General features: G+C 37.0%; 1 protein-coding gene across 5 annotated transcripts in view; it reads right to left on the bottom strand.

Moving 5' to 3' along the window:
• Positions 1-25,272, bottom strand: part of CDK19 (cyclin dependent kinase 19) — a 246,541-nt gene that overhangs the window by 26,767 nt on the left and 194,502 nt on the right. For all 5 annotated transcript variants that reach the window (XM_037843951.1, XM_037843950.1, XM_037843955.1 and 2 more), the window contains 2 exons: positions 7,773-7,830; positions 2,694-2,825 (listed from right to left, as the gene is read on the bottom strand). In XM_037843951.1, coding sequence (XP_037699879.1) covers positions 2,694-2,825; positions 7,773-7,830 — 190 coding nt within the window. The remainder of the gene's footprint in view (positions 1-2,693; positions 2,826-7,772; positions 7,831-25,272) is intronic.

The following is a 25,272-nucleotide window of genomic DNA, read 5'->3' as shown; positions in this document are numbered from 1 at the left end:
ATGTGCTATTTTGTTAAACTGCCAAATGTTAAAAACTATACGGTAATGTCTAATTTATCTGACCTCATTCAGAGATGGTTCCCTTCCATATTAGTTTACCTTCTGGATAATGGGAGCATATTTTTTCAATAACCATTTTTTAAATTATATTACCTGCCATCTTTAGAGACCATAAAACATAATTTAGTCATTCTCAATGACACAGCAGGGTCATCATCATAAATATCCATCACTGAAGAGGAGGGTAATACCATTCAGTGTGTATTTTTTAATTCTTACTCCACCCCACCCAAGTCCCCACCTCCTATTGATTGTCACTCTTGCCCCTGATATGGATGCCTCTGACAGTTCATTTTTCTTCCTGCTGGCTGTCTCTACTCTGCAGTGAACTGGGACTTTGGTGAACTCTCTGATATGCTGCCAGTCATGCGAATTTCTGTTTTGTCTTCTATTCAAAGGATGAGGAAAAAGCATCTAGATTTCCCTGTGAACTGCTAAGAAAAGGAACCTCAATATACCAAGTAGGGTTAAATTCTAGGGTTTCCTGCCTCTTTTTAGCCTCTAATTTTAAGTGGCCATCTGGCTCCTGCACAATCTATACCCACTCTTCAACTCTCTTACTCTGTCAATGACTTGATTCTCAATATACACAACACACACACACAACAATATACACAACCACCTGAAATGTTATGCCATAAATGTCCACTGATAGCAAATGGTCATCTCTCTTTTTCTCTGCTCCAAATAGAAATAGCATTCATTTCTCACATGGACCAGGTATGGAGAGAATGAGAATGAGTGAATGTGTATACGCACTGCTATTAATAAGAATATATTTCAAGCCCAAAGATAACTGACTTGGGGATTATTCTTTTTCTATGTTGTCACTCTTCTCCTAACTTTAATCCACAATAGATAACTGGAAATTCTTTACTAAAATTAGAAATTAGTGATTATGTTTTCAACTTTGTGTTAAATATCATTTACTCACTAACAGTGAACCCTATTGTAAATGATGGACTGTAGTTAATAGTATACAATTATAAATATGTTCTTTCATGAATTGTAACATTAGTACCACACTAATGCAAGGTGTTAATAATAGGGTGGTATACTGGAATTCTGTATTTTATGCATGATTTTTTGGTAAGCCTACAACTTCTCTAACAAAAACACATTAAATTAAATTAAAAATCTCATTTACTGAGCAAGTAAGTTGCAAGCTGGTTAAAATTTCAGTTTCTTACCCTGAGGAAGTAGAAATATAGTTAGTTTTCAATTCATAGCCAATAACCTTTCTTTAAAAAAAAAATCACCACATCTATTTTCATTTCAACACTAAAGCACTTAGTCTGAAAAAATTCATAAAACTGTGCTTTTCAAAGTGTGGGCTCTAGGACCACTTGCAACAGAATTACCTAAGGGTGCATATTAAAAATGGGCCTTATACCCAGACTTCGGTGGGGAGTTATTTCATGTAACAGGAGGTTTTGGCTGACTTTGCCTTTTCTTAATGGAAACCTCCCTTTTAGACGGATTGTACCAGTGTTTGGTGAGTGCCCGAGGCATATAGATTTCTACTGTCATCACATCCTCTACTTCCTACCACTCAACCTGGGTTACTGCACCATCAATGGCTGTCTAGGGTACCACCTGTTGCTTACAACTACTGTTCCACCTTTCTCTGGCTTATTCTCAGTCTCTTCCTATCCTCTCATGCCTTCTGAGATTGTCTAAGGGATTTTACTGTTCCCAATAGTGGTGAAGACTAAAAGGTTCAAAACTACAGCCACATAGTAAAAGCCACTTGGAATGTAAATAGAGTAAGGCTCTGATTTTAGCTCCTCATCATTCTTAGGGCCACTCAATCCCTTCCATTTGCTTTTGGTAGTCCCGCTTTCTTCGCCCTTTGCCCACAGCTGCCACTGTCCATTGCTGATAGCGTGTCCTTGGCAGCCTTTGATCTGTTGCCAAACTAGGGGCTCAGCTGTCAGGGGAGGCTCTAAGGTCAGTCTCACATTCCTCTACTGTCAAACAGAAATTAGTTTTCCTCACAGTTGTGAGACTTCTTAGAGGTGTTTTCACTAATTTAATGGTATCATTCACCAATATGTATGAAGTATTTACAACATTCTGGCACTGTGCTAGGGTCTCAGTCCCTGGACAAAGTATAGGTATGTTCTGGGTGTCTAAGTTTCACAGTCTATTTCCTACCTTAAAGAAGAGACTGTAGCTCTGATAAATGCCAAGATAGAAAGATTAGTCATATTATTTCTTGTTTGGGAAAGGATGCAACTGACAAACTTTTCCCTAAATAGAAAGGGCTTTCTCCTACACCACACTACTTCTGTTTTTCTTTTTGTGAAGAAAACCATTCTAAACCTCCTTCCAGCTCTTCTGATGAACAGTTATGTAAAGGCAAAATAAAACTGGCATGTTATTGCTTCCACAGCAACTCAACAGGGATTAGATACCTCTATTCTCTAAAAGAAAATGCTTTCTTCTTTGAAGAGAACCATACTCTCTGATACAGAGATCCAAATCTACCAGAACATAAAGTCTTGGAACATAGAAACAGAACTGTTATAAAGAGGCATGAGGTGGTTTTTACCAAATAGCTTTATTATTATACCATTTGGTATTTACGATAGTACAATGCCAAAATAGTAAATCATTTTAAACTAACTTACCAATGGCCTTTGTGTAATGCCTCGCACCAAGCAAAAGTTCTGGAGCCCGATACCAAAATGTCACCACTACTGGATCCAAATCTGCCAGAGGCTTTAGAGGAGAATTGAATAATCTGGCAAAACCCATGTCAGCTAAAAAATAAAATAAATTAATATAAAACTCAACTTGGTCTGCTAATAGAACCTGTTAGCCATACAAAATTGACAATAATTGCTGCTAATCTTTAATGCAATCCTTGTCTTTCCTTCTTAACCAGTGGTCTGTACCAAGTACCACAGAGGAATAAATTCATTTATCTTCAGTTTCTCCCCTTTGAGGTAGATACTGTTATTGTGCCTAGTTTACTGATGAAGAAAATGATGCTTAAAGATACTCTAACTTGCCCAAGGTCATAGAGCTAGTAAATACAGTCAGAATTAGAATCCAGGTCTGACTTCAGATTCCTGGCTTTCAGATACATTTAAAATAATATCCTTAAATGTTTTAAAAATCTAAAATAGCCTAAAATCTCCATGATTAAATTATGAATTCTATATATCTATTCATCTAAAACCTGACCACATCTTAGTTTGGCATGTGCTGGAGCCAGTTCCCATGGGCAAAGGAGAGTTGATGGGTGCGTCTCTCCCCAACTCTGTGTTCAGGGACATCATGTTGGTGTCTTGAAACTCGCTATGGTTGGAGTCTTTACCTCTTGGAAAACAGCAAATGCTACAAATGGGGCTCCCCTCCCCCCCAGAAAGCCAAGTGCTGAACATTTACTGCCCTATCACTGTTAGTAATACATGTTTCCTAAGTAACATGTATAGAACACATGAGATAATTTGTTATAATTGAGCATCTAACAAAGGCCTACATCAAAGCTAACTGATTTAAATATTAGGGGAGTATAAACAGTAATAAAAAGGTATCTCTACTACTGTTAATAAGGTCCTGGAAATGATCTAATTTTCTTAAAATATCATAAATAACAAATACTTTATATCTACAGAGCACTTTAAAGTTAACAAATGTCTTTCACAAACATTATGTATCATCTCATTTAATCTTCAGGATTAAATGAGAACACAGGTTTAGTGAGTATTATTTTGCTCCCCATTTCTGAGAGGAAGAATCTAATGCCCATTTAAACAACTTGACTATAGTCATGGGGATGGTAAGTAGAGATGCTAGTACTCAAACAGAAACTAAGTTATAATTTAGGATCTATGTTCTTAACCACGGATCTGACATACAATAAATTATACAGGTTACAAAGGCAAAGTCACAAGAATGATAAACCTCTCTAATTTGAAATATATGGTAAATTTTGATTGTATAAGGGACTCCAATGTACTACAAAATGCACACACAGCACACAAAAATTTCAAGTATAGAGCATCATTTAATCTAAAGCTAATATGCTATGATATGTCACATTAAAATTTTAATTTACAGGGATTTTATTTCTTTAGTTTTTGAATAATTTATAAGACATTTTGAGAATACTTTATATAGCCAGGTCTTAAAAACAAAGCTGTCCATTCTGTTTTAGGTGATGGAAAAGTTTTTATAATGGATGGTGGTGATGGCAGCACAACATTGTGAATGTGGCTAACACCTCTGAATTGTATACTTGAGTGTGTTTAAAATGTGAAATATTATGTTGTTGTAAATATGCTACCACAATAAAAATTTTTTAAATAAATAAATAAACTGTCCACGGAAGCCTATGCTAATACTACTCTTTTTTAACTAAATCTCCCTGTAGCAAATAAAGATATTCAAAATCATTGCATCACTGTTTGCATCTACTTTAAAGAACTGCTTTATATACTTTATAGATACTGATTATTGTTGGTGGTAAGGTAATATGATGGAATGCTGTTTTATCCATTGAGAAGCATTCTATTTTCAAATAAAGGCTTCTAAAGACTTTATTTCTAAATAAATATTATTTAGAAATAAAATAAATATTTATTTCTTTATTTCTAAAGCCAGTATTTCTCCCCTTATACTCTACCTCCGTAGTTTTATCTAGGCCCCATCTATTCACTGTCACATGAAATCAAGGCCAGGAGGAAACAATACTCTTAAAAATAATTCATGTCTACTATATGAACTTTAAAGACATTTCAAACTATTTTTCAAATAATTACTAATTTAGCCAAAGGTAACCAGCCTGAACATTACTAATGTTTGTTTTCCTAAAATCAGATATGGGTGAAACTGTTTAATTCATTGAACAGGGGTAGCAAAATTCTGGTATGGGTGCTAAGTAGACAGCAAAAGATAGAAAAGCAGCAAAAGACAATGCCTACCATCAAGACACTTATAGAAAGCAAGATGACAAAATAAATGGAGTTGATGAAAATAAAAAGGGGATAAATATACAAGAATAAAGGAAAATTTCTTCTGGTTTCTATCAGATTCTAAGTTCCTTGGGGCAAGGGTCTCTGTCTCCTTCATGGTTTTATCTGGAACAATCTTTAACAAATATCTGTAGAAGTGGACTAAACTAAAATGGAACTTGAGCTGATTCCTGAAGGATGAGTCATTTTAATAGTAAAAAAGAAGGCAGTGAGCATTCTAGGTAAGGCATGGGTGAAGGATTGCTGGAGAAGGGAAGTGTCAGATAAGAAAGGGCATATAATGTGTTTTTCTGCTCAACTATGCTTTTCTTTGAAGCCAAAAAAGAAGTGTATTAAAGTTTAAGCATAGGTATTAACGTTACTACTTTTTTTAAAAAGAATGTGGCGTGAAAACAACTTTAAAACAATTTAATTAACTAAACTGGACATTCACCAGGGCTTTATCATTAATCATTGCTTACATTTATCCTCGATTTTATCCTTAATCTTTAGGATATTACAATTCTACAACTGTTAACAGTAAGTCAAGCAACTGGCCTTGCTAGAGTGTAGGAATTTATGTTGAGAAGCAGAAGAATTATTGGAGAGTAGTAAAGGGAAGACAATAATCTGGGAGACCAGGATAAATGTGGTGATTGTTACAAAGGAGAGTGGGAGATGATGATGATGAATTTGGCTTGGAACAAGAGTATAGGGGTCAGCAGAGCATCAAAACAGAGATAAAGACTTCAGCTAGGGTCAGAGAATAGCTTCTGAGATCCTGATGTCAGAATCATCTGCAAAGAATCAAAATTTTGAGGCCATAAGAATTTATCAATTCCCTAAAGACATTATTGTGGAAGAGGCCATGTGCCAAGCCAATGCCTAGTGTCTGGAAATAAGAGGCTAATGGGAATAAGAGGCAATGACTAATACAATTCAGAAGTAACAGCAAGAGTGGCAGGTAGAAAAACAGAATTATGCGAGAAGTCTTAAGGCCAGGTTTGTCAGAAGAACAAATGGCTTAAGGCAGTAAAGAAGAATGGAGGCTAAACACCTAAACCCAGGCCTCCTGACTCAGGGAGAGAGAGGTCACGGGTGTCCTTTCAGAGAGCAGTTTCAATAAGGGATGGAATTAGATGCCCAAGTTCCAGAAGTATAGGAAAACAGGGAAAAAAGAAATAGAACAAATGCTAAAGAGGACAATGTGGGTATGAGATTTATTTTCAAGTTGGGAAGAGGACTAGGAGTATTTAAAGGTGAAGAGAAACCTGAGAGGGGTAGAATGGAGATACTGTAATATGAGGGGCTTATGTACATCAGGAATATACTTAGTAGCCAGGAAGGGCATGAGTCGAAAGGGCCACTTGTTCTCTGAGACTGTTTCAAAGACTGAGATGTGAAGGGGTGACTGGGGGTCAGTGCTGGCACACCCAGGCCCAGCTTTGAGATCACTAGGCAGAGACTTGGAATTCAAGTCTCACCTTTTGAAAGACAGAGTGAGCAAGACCTCTCTAAATTCAGCTTCCTTATCAGTGATATCCACCTTGGGGGAGCGCTGTGTAAAATAAATGAGGTAACAAATGAAAGCACAAATCACACTGTGTAATAAACTGTTTATTTTACTGTCTCACAGGAAGGAACCATTCTTTCTCTCCTTTCACCAGTGTCTGCGGGAAAATGTACTCAAAAAAAATGCTTGTAAGAAGAAGAGTGTGAGAGAGAAACAGAAGCAGGAGCTAGTGAGGAGTGGTGGAAAGCAGAAGGGAAAGGGAAGGAAAGAGGGAAAAGAAGACAAGCAGCTCTCTGGTACTTAATTAATATCAATGAATTTTTGAATGAGTGAGAATCTCAGAAAACTCAGAGTGGAGGCTTAAAGAAAGGGAAGCTGGTTTAAAACAGCTTCTTCAGAGATGGGGGCTAGGGAGTTAGGCGAAGTAGAAAACCAAGTAGCAGGGCAGGCTCAGTCAAAGTTGGACAGCCTGAATTTTTAGTAGGTGAAATTAGCACAATTTTGCATCACTCTAGCATGATATATTCTAAAAGCAAAGAAAGCAGGTTGATGAAACAACATTTATTTAAAAATCCTAAAACCACTGAACATTCCATAAATGTAATTTCTATTAAAAGCAATTAGAATAAAGCATCTCTTAGCTCATTTTCTCCCAACATATGTCACAAGTATAAATGATGTTGATTTCTTTTAGAACCTTCAGGATTGCAAAGGAAATTTTAATATACAGATAAGACCCTTGCCAGTGCCGGAGAGACTGTAAACATACTCATTTCGAAAGCTATTCAGAACCTGGCACAAGACATGTAGGCCCAAGGACAGGAGGGAACTGGGAGGGCCTATGTGAGGTCAGGGTGGGAAGGATGCATCTGAGGAAGGGAACATTTGGCAAAGCTGGGACAAAAGTAAGATTTAGGGGATTATGTTTAGGGTGACTGTGCAGGGCAGTGGCAGTGGCATAAACACAAGCTTGGGATACAATGTGGGAATGATGTTTTTGTGGGCTTGCCAATCAGTTCCCAGTGATGGTTCAGTTGAGGAACATAAAACCTTACTTTGGGAATAAACATGAGGGGTTATAAAAACTATCTATCCACATTTCCCCACATCTTTCCTATAAATATTATGAGGAAGTAATTGCAAAATTAGCTACTTAAATAAGAGTACTAAAAAGGGAAACCATCTTTGCAGTCACTTCAGTGTCTTCATAAATTATTTTAGGAATAATTACCTACCTATTTTGACTCTCCCCCTCTCAGGACCTTCTCCCATTACTAGGATATTTGCTGGTTTCTAGAAATAAAAATAGAGCATTCAAATTACTATGTTTATGCTCTAACATGAAAAAAAAATGAATTCTTGCAATATGAAATTATCACTTCTATATTTTCATCAAAACTATATCAAATATTAGGCACCCTCTACACAGAGCATTTGACATACTAGAAGTTAACACTAGATTTATATAGACATTGTTACTTTGGAAATATACCTTATTTTCAAAATTATATCATTCAAATAATTACAAAGTAATTAAGCTACTATTTCTATTCATCCCATAGAAGAAACTAATAATATTAATAATAAACAACCCTGTACAAATTATAAACTGTCTGCTTTTTGCCCACAAAAGAGAATTCATGTGGTTGAAAATTTTATATAAAATTTCAAACCACAACATAATTACCTTCATTTAAATGAAACAATGGAATATTTTTCATTAAATATATTTTAATTACTATAGGGGAACATGACCAAAATTTCACAGAACCCATTAAAATTCATACATCTTTTTAAGATACAGTGCATGCAAAAGTGATAAATTCCAAATATAAAAACCAAGGCCAATCCAGATCTATATAAAGAAAGGAACAGGCTGCAAATATATCCATCATCTTTTAAGTCACCCTCATTTGTAGACATTTGGAAGCAGAAGAACTGCAGGGATAGGGTTTATCACTTTTTTTTTTCTTTGGACAAGTCTCCTTTGTAAACTCTTTGGAGAGATAATGTATGTGTTTTTAACTTATAGGATTCATTTATTCAGTCAATGAGAGTATTCTTATTGTCTTCTAGGGACAAAGAACTATTTTAAACACTAAGAGGAAAAACAAAAGTAAACAGAGTTCCTAACTCTAGATGCTTACTATATAAGCAAAAAGAAAACTATGAAGCTTTGTGTAATATTAGAGGTAGTCCTGAGCAAAAGTTATAAAGAGGATTCCAGTCTTGGATTAGACATTAAGCTAGATTTCTTTTAATATCCTTCCAATCTGCTGATTAAAAAAAAAAGTTTCTATGAAAACAATAAGCAAAAAAGTAAAAATAAAAAAGTTCAAAGGAGGGTGTGATTACCCAGGAATTCCATTGTTAATGGAAATGTTCACTGGGGGGAGGGGAGGGAGGGAAGATGCCCATTAGCCAGGTCCTGAGGAATGAACAGGAACCAGCAAGGCAGAGAAGGACAAGGGCACTGCAGAAGTCAAGGGCTATGAGCATGGTATGTGCAGGAGACAGAAAGTCCAACTTGACGGAAATGAGAGGGCTCATGTTGGGGGCGGCAGAATGAACCAAAGGAAGTAATCTGACCTTGATATTCCAGCTGTGATTTCAGGAGAGGGTGAGGCAAAGGAACTGAGTGTGAGATGATAAGGGTTGTCCAATGTCTTGTCAACTGAAATGGAGAGGATGGTATAGAGTTTGAGAACTGATTTAAAGGAGCAATTAACAGGACTTTGTGACTGGCTGAAGTCAGAAGATTAAGAAAATGGGAGATAAAGATGTCACCAAGGTTTTGAATTTATGTGATGGGCAGAATGCTGGTGCCTTTTATGGTATTAGAGAAGTTATGACAGGCACAGGTTTGGGATGGGGGACAACACAGAGAGGAGGATGACATGTGAGTTCAAGTAATGCGAGATGCCTAAGAGAATAGGAAGATTGGAATTTGAAAGCTTTTGTAACTAGAGTGTGATAACTGAAGACATGAGACAGGATTAGTTCACCATAACACCAAGAGAACAACAGCAGGCAGACAAAAATGGAAACTTCAAATACCAAGTTTTGATAACCGCTTATCAAAGATCTATCATATATAAAACATTGTACTGGAAACTTTCAGGAAACAAAGAGAAATAAAACATTAAGACCTTGCTTCAAGGAGCTTAAAATCTAGTAGGGAAAAAAAGCAAGCTTTTTACAATATAAGGCAGATTATGAAAAGAACCAAAGCAGCAAAATAAAATGCAGGAACAAGTGATTCTTTTCAGTGAACTTCAGCACAGTCTTCAGGAAGGAGATGACTTTATGTGACTTTAAGGAGGACTAAGATTTTGGTAAGCATAACAGAAGAAGAATTTTCAGGCTCATAGAATCATATAGATAAGGACACAGTTATATACAAATACAGACACAGTATATTGGGAGAGCCCGCACATATGTTAATGTGACTAGAACATAGGATATTCAGCATAGAAATAAGACTGGGAAACTATGTTGGGAATAAAATCCCACATTAAGGAGACAGGAATTTATTCTATAGGAAAAACTGAGACCAGGCAGTGAGATAATGAGATTTATATTTAGGAAGAAACTCTGGTAAGCAATGTGCAGGATGGATTAGAAAGGGATCTATATGGACCATAAAATAGAGACAGAGAAACCAGCTAGCAGTGGACTACAATAATCCACGGAAAAGTAAAAGGGCCCTAACTTGTGACAATGGTCATGGAGGAATATATAAGAGCATTTCACTGTACAAGTTCAAACTTGGCATCACTCTTTCACACCCCGCCCCCCCGCAGTGATTCATTCAAGAAATATTTATTGAGCAGTGGTTTAGATGTTTAGACACTGGACACACAGCAGTAAACAAAACCTGGAAAAATCGTTGCCCTCATGGAGCTTACATTCTAATGAGAAGGGAAAGACAACAAATATACGGTACATCAGGTACATGAACAAACTCTGCCCACTCCACATAATGTATCCTATAGGTGGAATTTAGTGGCTGGGCCAGAGGTTTGAGAAGCCAGAGGAAAGGCAGGACTATGAAGATGGTTAAGAGTACAAATATAAGAATGTTCTTCCATGAACTAAAACAAATATATGTCACTATTACAGGGTGTTAATAATAGGGTGGTATATGGAAACAAATACACCTAATGCAAACTATGGGCTATAGTTAACAGTAATACTGTAATATTCTTCCATGAATTGTAGCAAAGGTACCACACTAATGCTAAGAGTCAATAATAGGGGGATATAAGGAGTATAGGGTTTTACTTTTAGGAGCAATGAGGATGTTCTAAAATTGATGTGGTGATGAAAGCACAACTCTGTGACTGTACTGAGAACCACTGATCGTACAGGGTGGATGTACCATATGGTGTGTGAATAAAAATGCTTTGTTAAAAAAACAAAAGAACAAGATCCTGATTTTCAGTAGAACAGAAAAAAACAAAACAAAACAAAAAAAACAGATATATTAACTGCTTGTCAGACACTGCTGCAAACATGGGTGACTTGGTCCCTGTCCTGATAGAACTTACTGTCTAGTAGAAAAGACAGGTAACAAATAAGCAGTTTTAAAAGCAATGTGTGTTATGAAAGGCAAGCACACTAAGCCATGGGCACAAAACAGGGGACTTAATCAGTCCCGGTGGTCAGAGAGGTACCCAAGCATGCCAGGGAGAGGGAGGAGTGCTGAGGGGGAGCAAGTAGAGGGAATGTGATGGAAACTCATAAAGAAAGAACACAGCAGCACAAGCTCCATAGGGCCTGGGTCTTACTTTTGCCAGATTACCCAATCCCTCCTGATATCCTGATATTTTACAAGAACAATATGCTGGCATACCTCCCTTTTCCAGCAATGTTTTATAGTATTCTAAGTACAAGTCCTTTGGCTCCTTAATTAAATTTATTCCTAGATATCTGATTCTTTTAGCTGCTACTGTAAATAGAATTTTTTCCTTGATTTCCTTTTCAGATTGTTCACTACTAATATATAGAAACACTTCTGATTTTTGCATGTTGGCCTTGTATCCTGCCATTTTCCTGAACTTGATATCACCTATAGTAGCTTCGTTTGGTGGATTTTTCAGGATTTTCTCCATATAGGATCACATCATCTGCAAACAGGGAAAGTTTTACTTCTTCCTTTCTAATTTGGATGCCTTTTTTTTTTCCCTTGCCTAATTGCTCTGGCAAGAACTTCCAGTACAATGTTGAATAACAGTAGTGATAGTGGGCATCCTTGTCTTGTTCCTAATCTTAGAGGGAAAGCTTTCAGTCCTTCACCATTGAAATATGTTAGCAATGGATTTTTCCTATATGTCCTTTTTCATGTTGAAAGAGTTTCCTTCTATTCCTAGTTTTCTAGGTGTTTTTATCAGGAAAGAGTGCTGGATTTTGTCAAATGCCTTTTCTGTGTTACTTGAGATTACGTATTTTTTCCTTTGTTCTATTAATGTGGCATATTATATTAATTGATTTTCTTATGTTGAAGCACCCTTGCATACTTGCATACCTGGAATTTATCCCACTTGATCATGATGTGTAATTATTTTAATGTGCTGTTGGATTTGGTTTGCTAATATTTTGTTGTGGAGTTTTGCATCTATATAAATAAGGGATACTGGTCTGTAATTCTTTTTTTAGTATCTTTATCTGGTTTGGGTATTAGGGTGATGTTGGCCTCATAGAATGAATGAGAGAACACTTCCTAATTCAATGTTTTGGAAGCGTCTGAGCAGGATTGGTGTTGATTCGTCTGGAATGTTTAGTAAAATTCAACTGTGAAGCCATCTGGTACTGGGCTTTTCTTTTCTGGAAGTTTTTTTTTTTTTTTTTTTTTAAATTCAGTTTTATTGAGATATATTCACATACCATACAATCATCCATTGTGCACAATCAACTGTTCACAGTACCATCATATAGCTGTGCATTCATCACCCCAATCTATTTCTGAACATTCTCCTTACACCAGAAAGAATCAAAATAAGAATAAAAAATAGAAGTAAAAAAGAATACCCAAATCATCCCCCCCAATCCCACACAATTTTTCATTTAGTTATTGTCCCCATTTTTCCACTCATCCATCCATACACTGGATAAGGGGAGTGCAATCCACAAGGTTTTCAATCATACAGTCACCCCTTGTAAGCTACATTGTTATACAATCATCTTCAAGAGTCAAGGCAACTGGGTTGGTGTTTGACAATTTCAGGTATTTACTTCTACTATTCCAATACATTAAAACCTATACAGTGAGTAAGAATGCCCACCAGAGTGACCTCTCAACTCCATTTGAAATCTCTCAGCCACTGAAGCTTTATTTCATTTTGCATCCCCCTTTTGGTCAAGGTGTTCTGAATCCCAAGCTGCTGGGTCCAGATTCATTCCCGGGAGTCATATCCTGCATTGCCAGGGAGATTTACACCCCTGGGAGTGAGGTCCCACATAGCGGGGAAGGCAGTGAGACACCTGCCGAGCTGGCTTAGTTAGAGAGAGCCACATTTGAGCAACAAAGAGGCACTCAGGGGGAGACTCTTGGGTACAATTATAAGCAGGTTTAGCCTCTCCTTTGCAGTAACAAGCTTCATAGGGGCAAGCCCCAAGACAGAGGGCTCAGTATATCAAGCTGTCAGTCCCCAATGTTTGTGAGAACATCAGCAACAATCCAGGAGAGGAAGTCCAACACCTCCGCATCCTCCCCCAGGTCCTCAGGAGTCCCCACATACATATTTTTATTCTCTGCCCAAATTACTTTGGAATGTGTTGCTATTTCACTCCAACCTATACAGACATACCATATCTGACTTCCTATTCAAAGTTCCACGTAATTGTGGTGTTTGAACAAACTGACTGTAGAAGATATACTGTTTAGAAAATATAGGTCCTACACTAAATAAACATCTCTTCCCTTGGTCTCACATGGAAGTTGAAGTTTTAACACACAGTCAGTTTCAGCCTTTACTCTTTGGCCCGATTTGCCCTAGTCTTAACCAGATCTGCTTCAATCGTATCTCTAATTGAAGTCTGGGCTCTTTTTCAGCCTTTTTTTTCTTTTTTTAACATGCGTTAATACTGACATTCATATCTGCCAAACTCTAGCTCTAAGTTTCAGGTGTCACACAGATACCCAATGTTCCAGAGACCAATCAGGTTATACACAAATTTGGAAGGTTTCTGATGACTAATTCAGTCTCTTTACTAGTTATTGGTTTGTTGAGATCTTCTATTTCTTCAGCCAATGAAGGTAGTTGGGTGGTTCTGGGAATTTGTCCATTTGATGTAGGTTTTCTAATTTATTGGCACACAGTTGTTCGTAGTATCCTCTTATAAGTTTTCTATAGGGTAACAGTAATGTTCACCTTTTTTAGTGTTTGCATCCTCTTATTTTCTTTGTCAGTCTGGTTAAAGGTTTATTAATTTTATTGATCTTTTCAAAGAACTAATTTTTGGTTTTATTGATTCTCTCTATTGTTTTCCTTATTCTCTATTTGATTTATCTCCACTCTAATCTTTGTTATTTCCTTCCTTTTGCTTTCTTTCAGTTTAGTTTGTTCTTTATCTAGATCTTCCAGTTGTGAGGTTAGATCTCTGATTTGAGATCTTTCTTTTTTTTTCAATTTAAGCATTTAAAGCTTTGAATTTCCCTCTCAGCACAACCTCTGCTGCATCCCATATGTTTTGGTACGTTGTGCTTTTGCTTTCATTTGCGTCAAGCTGTTTCTTAATTTCCCTTGTGATTTCTTCTTTTACCCACTGGTTGTTTAAGAATACATTCTTTACTTTACAAAAATTTGTGAATTTTCAGTTTTCCCACTGTTACTTATTTCTAGCTTCATTCCATTTTGGCCAGAGAAAATGCACTGTATGATTTCAATATTTTTTAATTTATTGAGACTTGTTTTGTGACCTAATATATGGTCTATACTAGGGAAGGATCCAGGTGCACATGAGAAGGATCTGTATCCTGTTGCTGTCAGGTAAAGTGTTTTATATATGTCTTGTTAGGTCTAGTTGATTTATAGTATCATTCAAATCATCTACATACTTATTGATCTTATGTCTAAATGTTCTATCCATTATTCAAAGTGGTATATTGAAGTTTCTTACTATTGAAGTAGAATCATCTATTTCTCCCTTCAAATCTCTCAACAGTAGCTTCACATATTTTGGGACTTTGCCTTTAGGTGCATATATATTTATAATTGTTATGTCTTCTTGTTGAACTGAACCCTTTATCTATAATGAGTAACCTTCTTTATCCCTTGTAACAGTTTTTGATGTAAAGTCCATTTTATCTAACATTAGTACAGGCATACCTCATTTTATTATACTTCACAGATACTATACTTTTTTGCAAATTTAAAGTTTGTGCCAACCCTGCACTGGGCATATCTTTCAGTGCCATTTTTCCCAACAGCATGTGCTCACTTCAGGTCTCTGTGTCACATTTTGGTAATTCTTGTAACGTTTCACACTTTTTCATTATTATTATATCTCTGGTGATCTGTGATCAGCAATCTTTGAGGTTACTATTATAATTGTTTTGGGACACCCGGGGAAGAACGTAGACCCAACATCATGGGATGGAGAACATCTTCTTGACCAAAACAGGGATGTGAAAGGAAATGAAATAAGCGACAGTGGCAGAGAGATTCCAAAAGGAGCCGAGAGGTCACTCTGGTGGGTACTCTTATGCACAATATAGACAACCCTTTTTAGGTTCTCGTGAATTGGAGTAGCTAGCAGTAAATACCTGAAACTATCAAACTACAACCCAGAACCCATGGATCTTGAAGACAATTATATAAAAATGTAGCTTATGAAGGGTGACAATGTGATTGGGAAAGCCATATGGACCACACTCCCCTTTGTCTAGTTTATGGATGAATGAGTAGAAAAATGGGGGAAGGAAAAAAACAAACAAACAAACAAATGCACCCAGTGTTCTTTTTTACTGTAATTGCTCTTTTTCACCTTAATTATTATTCTTGTTATTTTTGTGTGTGTGGTAACGAAGGTGTCAGGGATTGATTTTGGTGATGAATGCACAACTATGTAATGGTACTATGAACAATCAAACGTATGATTTGCTTTGTATGACTGCATGGTATGTGACTATATCTCAATAAAATGAATTAAAAAAAATACAGCAAGGAATAGGAATAGTACTGGTGGGGGTGGGAGGATGTTATCTTAAGCATTACTTTAAGTTCCTCAGAGAAAGTCTCCTTGAGAAGGTCATAGTTGAGGAAAGATCTGAAAGAAGTGCAGTAAAAAGTCAGGTGAAGATCTAAGGGAAGAGCAATCCAGGCAGAGGCAGAGAGAAGACCATGATGAAAGGCTTGAGGCAGAAGTGTACCTGGTGAACTGGAAAAGATACCAGAGAGAACAGACAGAACAGGAAGAACAAATTAGGGTAAAAGGAGTGATGAGGCAGCGACAGAACCGGATGGATAGAAGGCAACTCAGTGAGGGGATTGCTTCCTACTTCAGATGGTTCTACTTTGGGTACAAGTTATTTTAGCATCAGTACTGAATAGGTTCTTAAGCACTGTCTGGCCTGTGCTCTGAAAGTTGGTGTGGGCTGCCACAAGTTTTGCACAAGGACAAGGTCATAGAGCAGTTAGGAAAAACCTTGGTGAGCAAGTGGACTTCAAACTGGAGAAAAAGCAGAGGCCAGTGTAGCTAGTCAAAGTGGGAGGAAAAGAGTAGTGGGAGAAGTAGTCAGAGAGATTAGGGCAAAGGCTGGGGAATGGGGTGCTGGTCACAAAGAATCTTACAGTAACTTGGAGGTACTTTAGGTTTTATGTGACTAGAATCAGCATCACTTTGGTATTCATCTTTCTGTCTTACCCATAATTTTTACACTGTTGCATAATATATATATAGATTTTGGTATTCTGCTCAATATCTGATAGCAGGGCTAGGAGAGACTGTCATTTTCTACTACATTATATATTTCTATAATGTTCTACTTTGTATATTTTGGTGGTGTTAACCCAGAAAACTGGTATTTTAAAAATATAATAAAAATAAATAATAGTGAGAAGAATAAAGGAAGTTTAGATGAAAAAGAGCAATGAAACAACCTTGAAGGAACATTAAAGGTAAGAAAACCTAAATAGCACAGGGTGCTAGAGGACAAGAGAATAGAAAAGGAAAGAAGTGGTCAGCAGGTACAATAGAATGAAAACTGAGAGAGGGATTAAATTGGACAATTAGAAGGCCATTGATGACTTAGAAAAGGATTATTTCTGTGCATTTACAGAAGCTAGTACAGTAAATGAGGCTTTAAATAAGTGGAAAGAAGGTCAAGGCAGGAGGAGATTACATTTTGAAGGCCTTAGTGATAATGGTATCTCTAGGACATAATAACTGAAATTGCGTTATATCAAATAAACCATATTACATACCATTTGTTACATTATTTGTAACTCCTGAATTTTGAGCTTTAACCCTTTCAAAATAAAGATGGTGAAATAAAAACACAGAGTTTCAGATATGGGAGCAAAAATTGCTTCGTATAAGAAGTGAAAACAGATTATGAGCTGCTGAATGGGAGAAATGCAAGAAACTGGTTTTAGATAACTGCTAGGTAACTCGTTAGAAGTTTTTGTAGTCACACTATGCTGAAACTGAGAACATGAACACCACAACAGAAGGAGGATACAAAGAGCGAGAAAAAAGGAACTAGTTAGTACTGAAATTAGTAGAGAATACCTTGGATGGAACATACTTAAAGCCGATGAAAGCTCTAAATGTGGCGTCACCATGGAGACCTAAGACCAGGGCAGAGGCAGTGACATAGTTTAGGGTAGCAGTAGTCAACAAACTCTTTTGTAGTTTCTGAGAAAGGAACCCAGAGTTTGGACAGTATCCACAAAGAAGGGCTTCTGTAGCCAAGTCAAGACTCAGAATTGCAAAGTGAGTCACATTTTCAAATATGTATCCCTTAATTGGGATTCACCTGTCCCCTTCAGAACAACTAAATAAATATACTTGATGTTTCAAAGTAATAGTAATAACAACAAAGAAAATGATATAATCACCACAAAAATGCTTTTAACTTCTCAAAGCATTTTCATATCAGTCATTCCATTTTTCCGACTGGGAAATTCACAAGGTCTGCAGGGGGATGGGACAAGTCTCAGAGCACGTCCATCCAATCTTCAAGATTCTACATTGACTTGTGTTTACAGATGTTATGCTTAGTTTTCAAAAGACTAACTTTAACGGTGATGAATTTAAATGAAAGTCGTAGGTTAAGAAAAAGAAACTGCAGCTCATATGCACATACCTGCACTCACACACACAAACCTAAAAGGATGAAGAAAGGATACCAAAATTGTTCTGACCTAGTTACATCCCAATTAACACAGACTATGCTTTACTGAAACTCCTCTTCTTACTGTGAACACAAAATGCCAGCTGTGAAAGAAAGTGATACTGCTGGGTTTGCACACTTTGGTTACCATAGAAACAGTAGAAATGGCAAGAGTTGGATGCCTCACATTTAAGTTATCAACAATAAAATCAGTAGACAAAACAATGCTGCAAGCTTCAGTTTAGTTAAATTGCATTTTTAAGGCAATAGCTGGGGAAATAATGTGACAATATGATTACTAAGAAATTATTCTTGAAATATTTGCATTTTAGCAGAATTTAGTTAATTCTTGAATTTACATTCATGATGCTCTATATGTACTCCAGATCTGCTTTTTCCTTTTATAGAATCAATTTTCTTACAGAATTAAATTTATTTCAGTTAATTGGAATATCACAAATGGAACAGTTTAATAAAACAAAATCTTTCTATTACATCTGTTTTGCGCTCCTCATGCCAGACATTTGGAACGCAAATATGAAGCCCACAATATGATTCTTATCCTTACCAATAAACAAAGCAGAAAACACAAGCACAATTGTCTATAATCCTGAGTGATAGGAACAAAAAGAATCAGAATATCAATTGGACAAGTTTCTGAAACAATGAACAGTGCTGGCCTAATATTAATGGCTACAACTATTCTTTTCTTTAAATACAGTGGGGATACAACTGTCCTCACATGTGATAAAGAAGTACATTTCCAGGAGAAAACCCTCAGTTCACATTCCTTTCTTCACACTGTTCTCCATTGTTTACCCTGAACAAATAAGATTTTGTGTTAGAAGAAATAGCACAAAGAACCATCTAAAAGTAAGATCTACGCTTTTTTAGCAAATGTAACTGTCATTTGCTAACAGCATTAGTCTATCAAGGCTGCTTACTCCTTAAAACAACTGCACTGATCAGAGAGTAGAGGATTTAAAATAAAGAGAATTGCAGCATGTCATGAAGATGCACAGATTCTGGTCATTGTATTGCTCAACCTCCTAGAATGCAACAAGTATATTTCTGGCACCACTTTACATTTCTGCTGAAATCCAGGCACATAGTAAAAATTTAATAAACATTTGTTGAATGAATGAACAAATAAATGAATGAACAAAAATTGCTAATGTTTAGCATTTGTGGTACATCCAGCTATGGGGTAAGGCATAAGTATTTTTTTTTTTTTTTTTTGATAGGCAAGTTCCCAATTTAAAAAATTACAAGAAACTACAATAAGTACTTAGCCCTAAATATGCTAAGCTCACTTATGAATATAGATTTTTTAAATCCTGATTTTAGCTTTACTCCAGGATTTCAACAATCACCCATAAGCTAATGACCCCCAAATCTATACTTCTACATCTCTAAACATCTATATATTTTAGAGATGTCAACTGTGTGCTGGCCATCTCTACAATCATTTCAAACTAACATGTCCAAAACTTAACTTCTAATTTTCCCTGCCTAAACTGCCTCTTTTTCTGATATTCTCTTCTCAGTCATTCAGTCATCAAGGGCAAAAGTCTGAACTCTACCTTATCTAATCAATCCGAATCCTAAATATGTATCTACTATCTGCCCTCCCCTCCATCTCAGTCACCTCTACCCTAGTTCAGTCCCTCATCATTTCTCAACCAGCCCTCTACAACAGGCTGATAAAGCTGATATCCCTGTTCTCTCAAACGCATTTTCAATATCCCTTTCTGAATGGTCTGTCTCAAACAAAAATTGACCAGCTTAGCTCCAACTAACCACAGGATAAAATCCACACTTCCAAACAAGATAAATCCGGTCCCCGTCTCTCTCTTCTAACTCTTCTTCACTTCTTGCTTTCCCCCATAATACAGATGTGCTTGTTGTTTCTTACCCATGCCCTGGGTCACGCGTCTCTGCCTGGAGTGCGCTGCCCACCCCCTACCCACCTTTACCTTAGTACTCCCTACTCATCCTTTTAGATTCAGCTCAGTGTGAGTCCTCCAGGAGAGCACCCATCCCAACCAGTGAGGTGTTCTCCAGTGCTCTCAGGACCTTATGCATAGCTGATTCCTGAAGGTACTTCCTAAATTCATTTTTAAACCTGGTTGTTTTATGATTATCCATTTATGAGTACATTCCCCACCATGTACTCACTGAGGGAAAGGATTGTACTTTATCAATCCCCGTATTCCCTGTGCCAAGCATAGTGCCTGGTACATATTAGGTGATCAAAATATGTCTGTAAAGCAAACAATCTAAGTCTGTACACCAGCACGTCCCCCAGAGAAATATAGTTATAAATAATCTAGTTAAAAATAACAGTTGGGTTCCATAGTTGTATTAGTGTTACACTTTAGGAACAGTGTGGGTTAAACAATTTTGGCATTTATATTCAGAGAACCTAACCATTGTTTAAAATATTATTTCTAAGAGAAAATGCCTTCCTAGTTCCAAATTACATAATTACTACTACAATCAGGCTATCTCTAAAATGGGAGCAATCAATTGATATCATTTTTTTAAAACCATCCAGTGTATCTGTAATACAGCACTTATGTTAATCCAATTTTGGTATTCATAGTAAACAAAGCCTGCCAACTCAGCACTGCCAACAGTTAACAATGTACTTCTTTGTCTTTGCCTTTTAGCAGTGGTTACAGCCCTGAGCAGCAGAGATAAGGTTTTCTTTTCTCTAACACGAACCAATAAAAAGCAACCATTTACAAAGCTCAATGCAAGACAAATACATGTATCTAGAAGGCTATTTACCTAACTAACTTCAAGGTCACTCAGAGGGTATAATCAAGATACATCCCATATCAGACAGCCATGCATGTTAGGAGTAATGCTACGAAGGCATCTGTCCTATTTGTTAATGAGCACGATCCATCCTCAGAGAAGCAACACTGATTGAAAGTAGTTTTCTATTTACATTTGTGACATTCACATTCAAATCAAGTATCTCAGTCTTATTTTTACATTATGAGAAAATAAGAGTGACAGAAGTAGAGATTATCAAACTATACCTTTCCATTTTACTGATGAAGAAACTGAGGCCCAGAGAGGTGAAAGACCTTGACCCTCAACCAAGCTCATTCCACCGAGACAGCGGCAGACCCAGGATTAGAACCCAAGTCTCTGGGGATATGCTCCACCAGGGTTATAAGCGAAAGCTGCCCCACACATGGAAAATGCACAGTACTTAATTGATTTATAGCTCTCACCTCCAGAAGACTTCTACCCAGACGTGGGCTTAGTTGAGATTATGATCCCACAAAATAATCGTTATAGGTAATTTCCTGGTAAAATGAACGAGTCATCAGTCTTTTCATGAAAGATCCCCTCATCATTCTCAATAAGGAATCTAGAATCATCCTGTATTGCTAGTCAAAAAGAATGTCTGTGTGGTAATTACCCGAGTATATGCATTTATCAAAACTCAATTTATAAACTTATGTAAATTCTACCTCAATAGAATTGACCTAAAAAAAAAACAGCACGACTGAATTTATTTTTTAATTTTAACCACGGGCCTCAAAGTACTAGGTAGGGATCCTGTACGTAGCTTTTGGTTCCCAACCTGTTCCTGCCATTACTGTCGATGTGGAATATATCTTGAGTATAGCCTCTTAGTGACCTTGAAGGTAGTCAGGTAAACAGCTTTCTAGATACATGTGTTTGTCAGCACCAGCTACCAAAACTTTATGCCAAAGTCAGGGATCGAAGGAGAGAGCCCTGTCCTGGAGCTGGACCTTAGAGGCTTCCCATGGCAATGTGGGGTCAAACCACAGCCCTTTGCAGTTGGTCCTCTGGAAGTGTGATTCTTTGTGTGCATCCTCTGCCTACAGAACTCTAACTCAAACTGAGGACTGCTGCAAGCTCCAGCCAGTTACTGGGCTATAGGTATGGAAGAGGGAAAAACTGTCATGCCAAAAAATCACAGCCCATGTCTAGACAACACCTCCATAGCACCTTCGACACCTGCAAGGTGTGTGTCAGTGTCCAAGCACCATAAGATGCCTGCTCCCATCTGATCTACCCCAGGCCAGGTGAAGAAGCAGGACAGGGGTCACTGTGCATAGATGACTTCATTACCATCAAAGGCCCCAGATGGCAGACACAAGTGGTTGAGCCACAGACTATTGAGGATCCAGCTCTAAGAAACTAGTTAGTAACCAAAAGACTCAGGCAGGAACTCTAGTGTGGTTCTTCATGGTGACAAAATTTGTCATGGTCCAAAATCACCTAAAATTGCCAGTTAGAAGATATCCTAGCAACACTTTACTTTTTAGGGTTAGTTCTGTGTTTTGAAAGAAATTTGGATGGCAAGTCATTTAAAAATAACTACTTTCTCTCATAGCTCTCTTTAAGTAGAATGTTAATAAATCAAATGAAAAATAATCAACAGAAAATCATTCACTAGCATGAAACTGTTACCGCCAAAGCTTCTCTTGGATATGTGTCATTCAAGAAGAAAGAAATGAAAAGTTATCTGAAGCACATATTAATTCTGATCTCACTTAAGCAAGTTTTTAATTTTAACTTTCATATTTTTAAATATGAATACTGGGCAAAAAAAAATAGCAATATTTAAATATAAGCAAGATGAAACATATCCTACTTTTATTTTTAAACACCAGAAGACATGTTTCACATATTTATACTAGGTAAAGCAGAAGAGGCTCTAGAAAGAGTTATCAGGCTGTGCCAGTTTGGATGCATTATGTCCCCTAAAACACCATGCTATTTAATGCAGTCTTGTAGGGGTAGGTGTATTAGTGTTGATTAGGTTGGAACCTTCTGACTGAGTGTTTCCATGGAGATGTGACCCACTCAACTGTGAGTGACATCTTTGATTAGGCTGTGACCTCTTGATTGAATGTTTCCGCAGAAATGTGGTCCCACCCAATCAGGGTGGGTCTTGATTAGTTCACTGGACTCCTACCAAAAGAGCTCACAAACAGAGGGACCTCAGAGCAAGTGAGAGTGACATTTCGAAGAGAGCTGCAGCTAAGAGAAAACAAAATGCCCAATAGCAACATTTTGGAAAATGCTATTTTGAAATACAACCTTGGAGCAAGTGGACACCAGCCACATGCCTTCTGAGCTAAAAGAGGTTTTCCAGACATCAATGGCCATCTTTCAGTGAAGGTACTCTGTTGTTGATGCCCTACCTTGGACACTTGATGGCCTTAAGACTGTAACTTCGTAACCAAATAAACCCCCCTTATAAAAGCCAATCCATTTCTGGTATTTTGCATAATGGCAGCATTAACACACCAGAACACAGGATAAAGGATTTCTAGGGAAGAAAGAGGTTAGAGAAAGGCATCCTTGGACTGCTGATGGGACAAGAAAGAATATACAGAAGCTTCTACAGATGGGAACTTAGCAGGATTCAGGAATTCTGGAGCTAAGTCAGAGAATGGGTGTTTGGTTGCATAGGAGCATGTGTGAGAGGGGATTAGAGAAAGAAGGGCAGGGTTCTAAAGTCTTGCTCAATAAAGACCTAGCACTTATTGTGTGCTAGGTACTGGGATATGATAGTGAAAAAGAGATACTCTAATTAATTTATAGTTTAGTTTATGCCACTGATCCAGTGGCAATATTCTGTAACTGAGGAGCCATAAATCCATTTAACAAAATTATTATTTATCCAGCATTTCTCCATCTTTGGTAAAGAATAATGTGAAATTGTCAGATGCTTTGCCGAAATTCAATTTAAATAATTTATGAAGAATAAACAAAGTGTCAATGCTAGGGATACAAAAATCAGGAGAACATAAACCCTGCTCTCAAGAAGCTCATAATTTAGAAAAAGAAATAAACTATATCTTGGTATTCCTCCAGCCTACCAGAATAGTAATCCCATAAAAATGAGTCATTCTTTACTTCTTCTTCTTACTCTTTGCTATATCCTTCTGTAAAATTAAAATACATCGTTTCTCCCTTGGTGTTTACAAGTTCCAAATATTTATAGGCTTATGTCTTACTTCACTGCCTCTCAGCCAAGATGAATATATGTAGTCTTTTCTCCTTTCCTTTTAAAGCAATTCATCAACATAAGTAATCTTTTTGGTGACTTTATTTTAATTCTCTGTTTCTGTAATAAATTCTAGGATCCAAATGGCATGATTAAATTACTATTCCAGATGTGATATGTGATATCAATCATAATGAAAACCACCAACCTCCTTGATGATGTAATGCTTCTGTGTGTGACGTCTAAAACACACAGAAATGTAGTTTTTGTTCTTTCGGTGGGGAGGGGAGGCAGGGGCAATTAATATTACCACGCTACAAATTTATATTTACTCTAATACCTTCAATTGTATGGATTTTCCACATTTCTCACATAAAATGAAAATTAGAGATGGTGACTACTCTGAAACAGCTGTGACTAACAAACAGTGTAAAGCCAGATTTCTTACAGCAATAAGAAATGAAGCACACACACACACACAAAAATCTACTCCTTGACAAACAGCAACTCCACTCCAAAGCTCATAAAAAATGATTTTCCAAAAGTCTCCTTTTAGCACCATATTTATGTTTTCTATACTTTAAATTTTGTATCTGCTAAAGAATATATCTACAAAGTAAACACACAGTTTTAAATCTTCCACTCCTAAAAATACTGACGAAATGGTGACAATATGGCCCAGATATCAGGATTATGACCAGTGAAAAGAATTGAGGGGGCTGCCACAGACTAGAGTCCTATCAATTTAAAGGTTTATATCTTAATGAGAGTTACTTACTTGAGGTGAGACATTTGGTGAATGTGTGGGTAGAATGTACATAAGAACTGTACTAGGTTCGGAACCATATTCAGAACACAATTTCAACACTGTATTTATGCTATGAATGAGGAAACAATAATGGGTGCTGGCTTCTTTAGTGTGTAAAAAAATTCACTGTATTGCTCATGAACATTATGTACTCAAAAAAAAAAAAAAAAAAAAAAAAAAAATCCCTAACTTGATATTCAGGGCCTTCCACAATCAGGCTCCAACCCATATCTTTCCGGTCTCACCTCACACTGCCCTAATTAAGCTTACCCATATTGAGCCAGATAGAGCAACACATCCTTTCTGGGATAATCAAAGTTCTTTCTCACCTCAGAAGTTTTACATCCAATATTCTGTCAGGTTACCCTCATCCCCTAAAACTCTATTTAAATTCTATTCATACTTCAAAGTCCAGCTCGAATGCTACCTGATATCTGAAGCTTTCCCTTTCCCCCATTCAGAACCTCTTCTGACCATGAATAATATTTAGTCTGTACCTCTCATGTAGCCATGATCATATTCTCTCTCATCTATCTTATAGTATATCTGTTTTGTGTACATCATACTTCTTCTCCTGGACCA

Source organism: Choloepus didactylus, chromosome 7 (genome assembly GCF_015220235.1).
Source record: "Choloepus didactylus isolate mChoDid1 chromosome 7, mChoDid1.pri, whole genome shotgun sequence".
NCBI lineage: Eukaryota > Metazoa > Chordata > Mammalia > Pilosa > Megalonychidae > Choloepus > Choloepus didactylus.
Note: the sequence above shows the minus strand (reverse complement) of the source record. Positions and strands in the feature narration are given on the sequence as shown.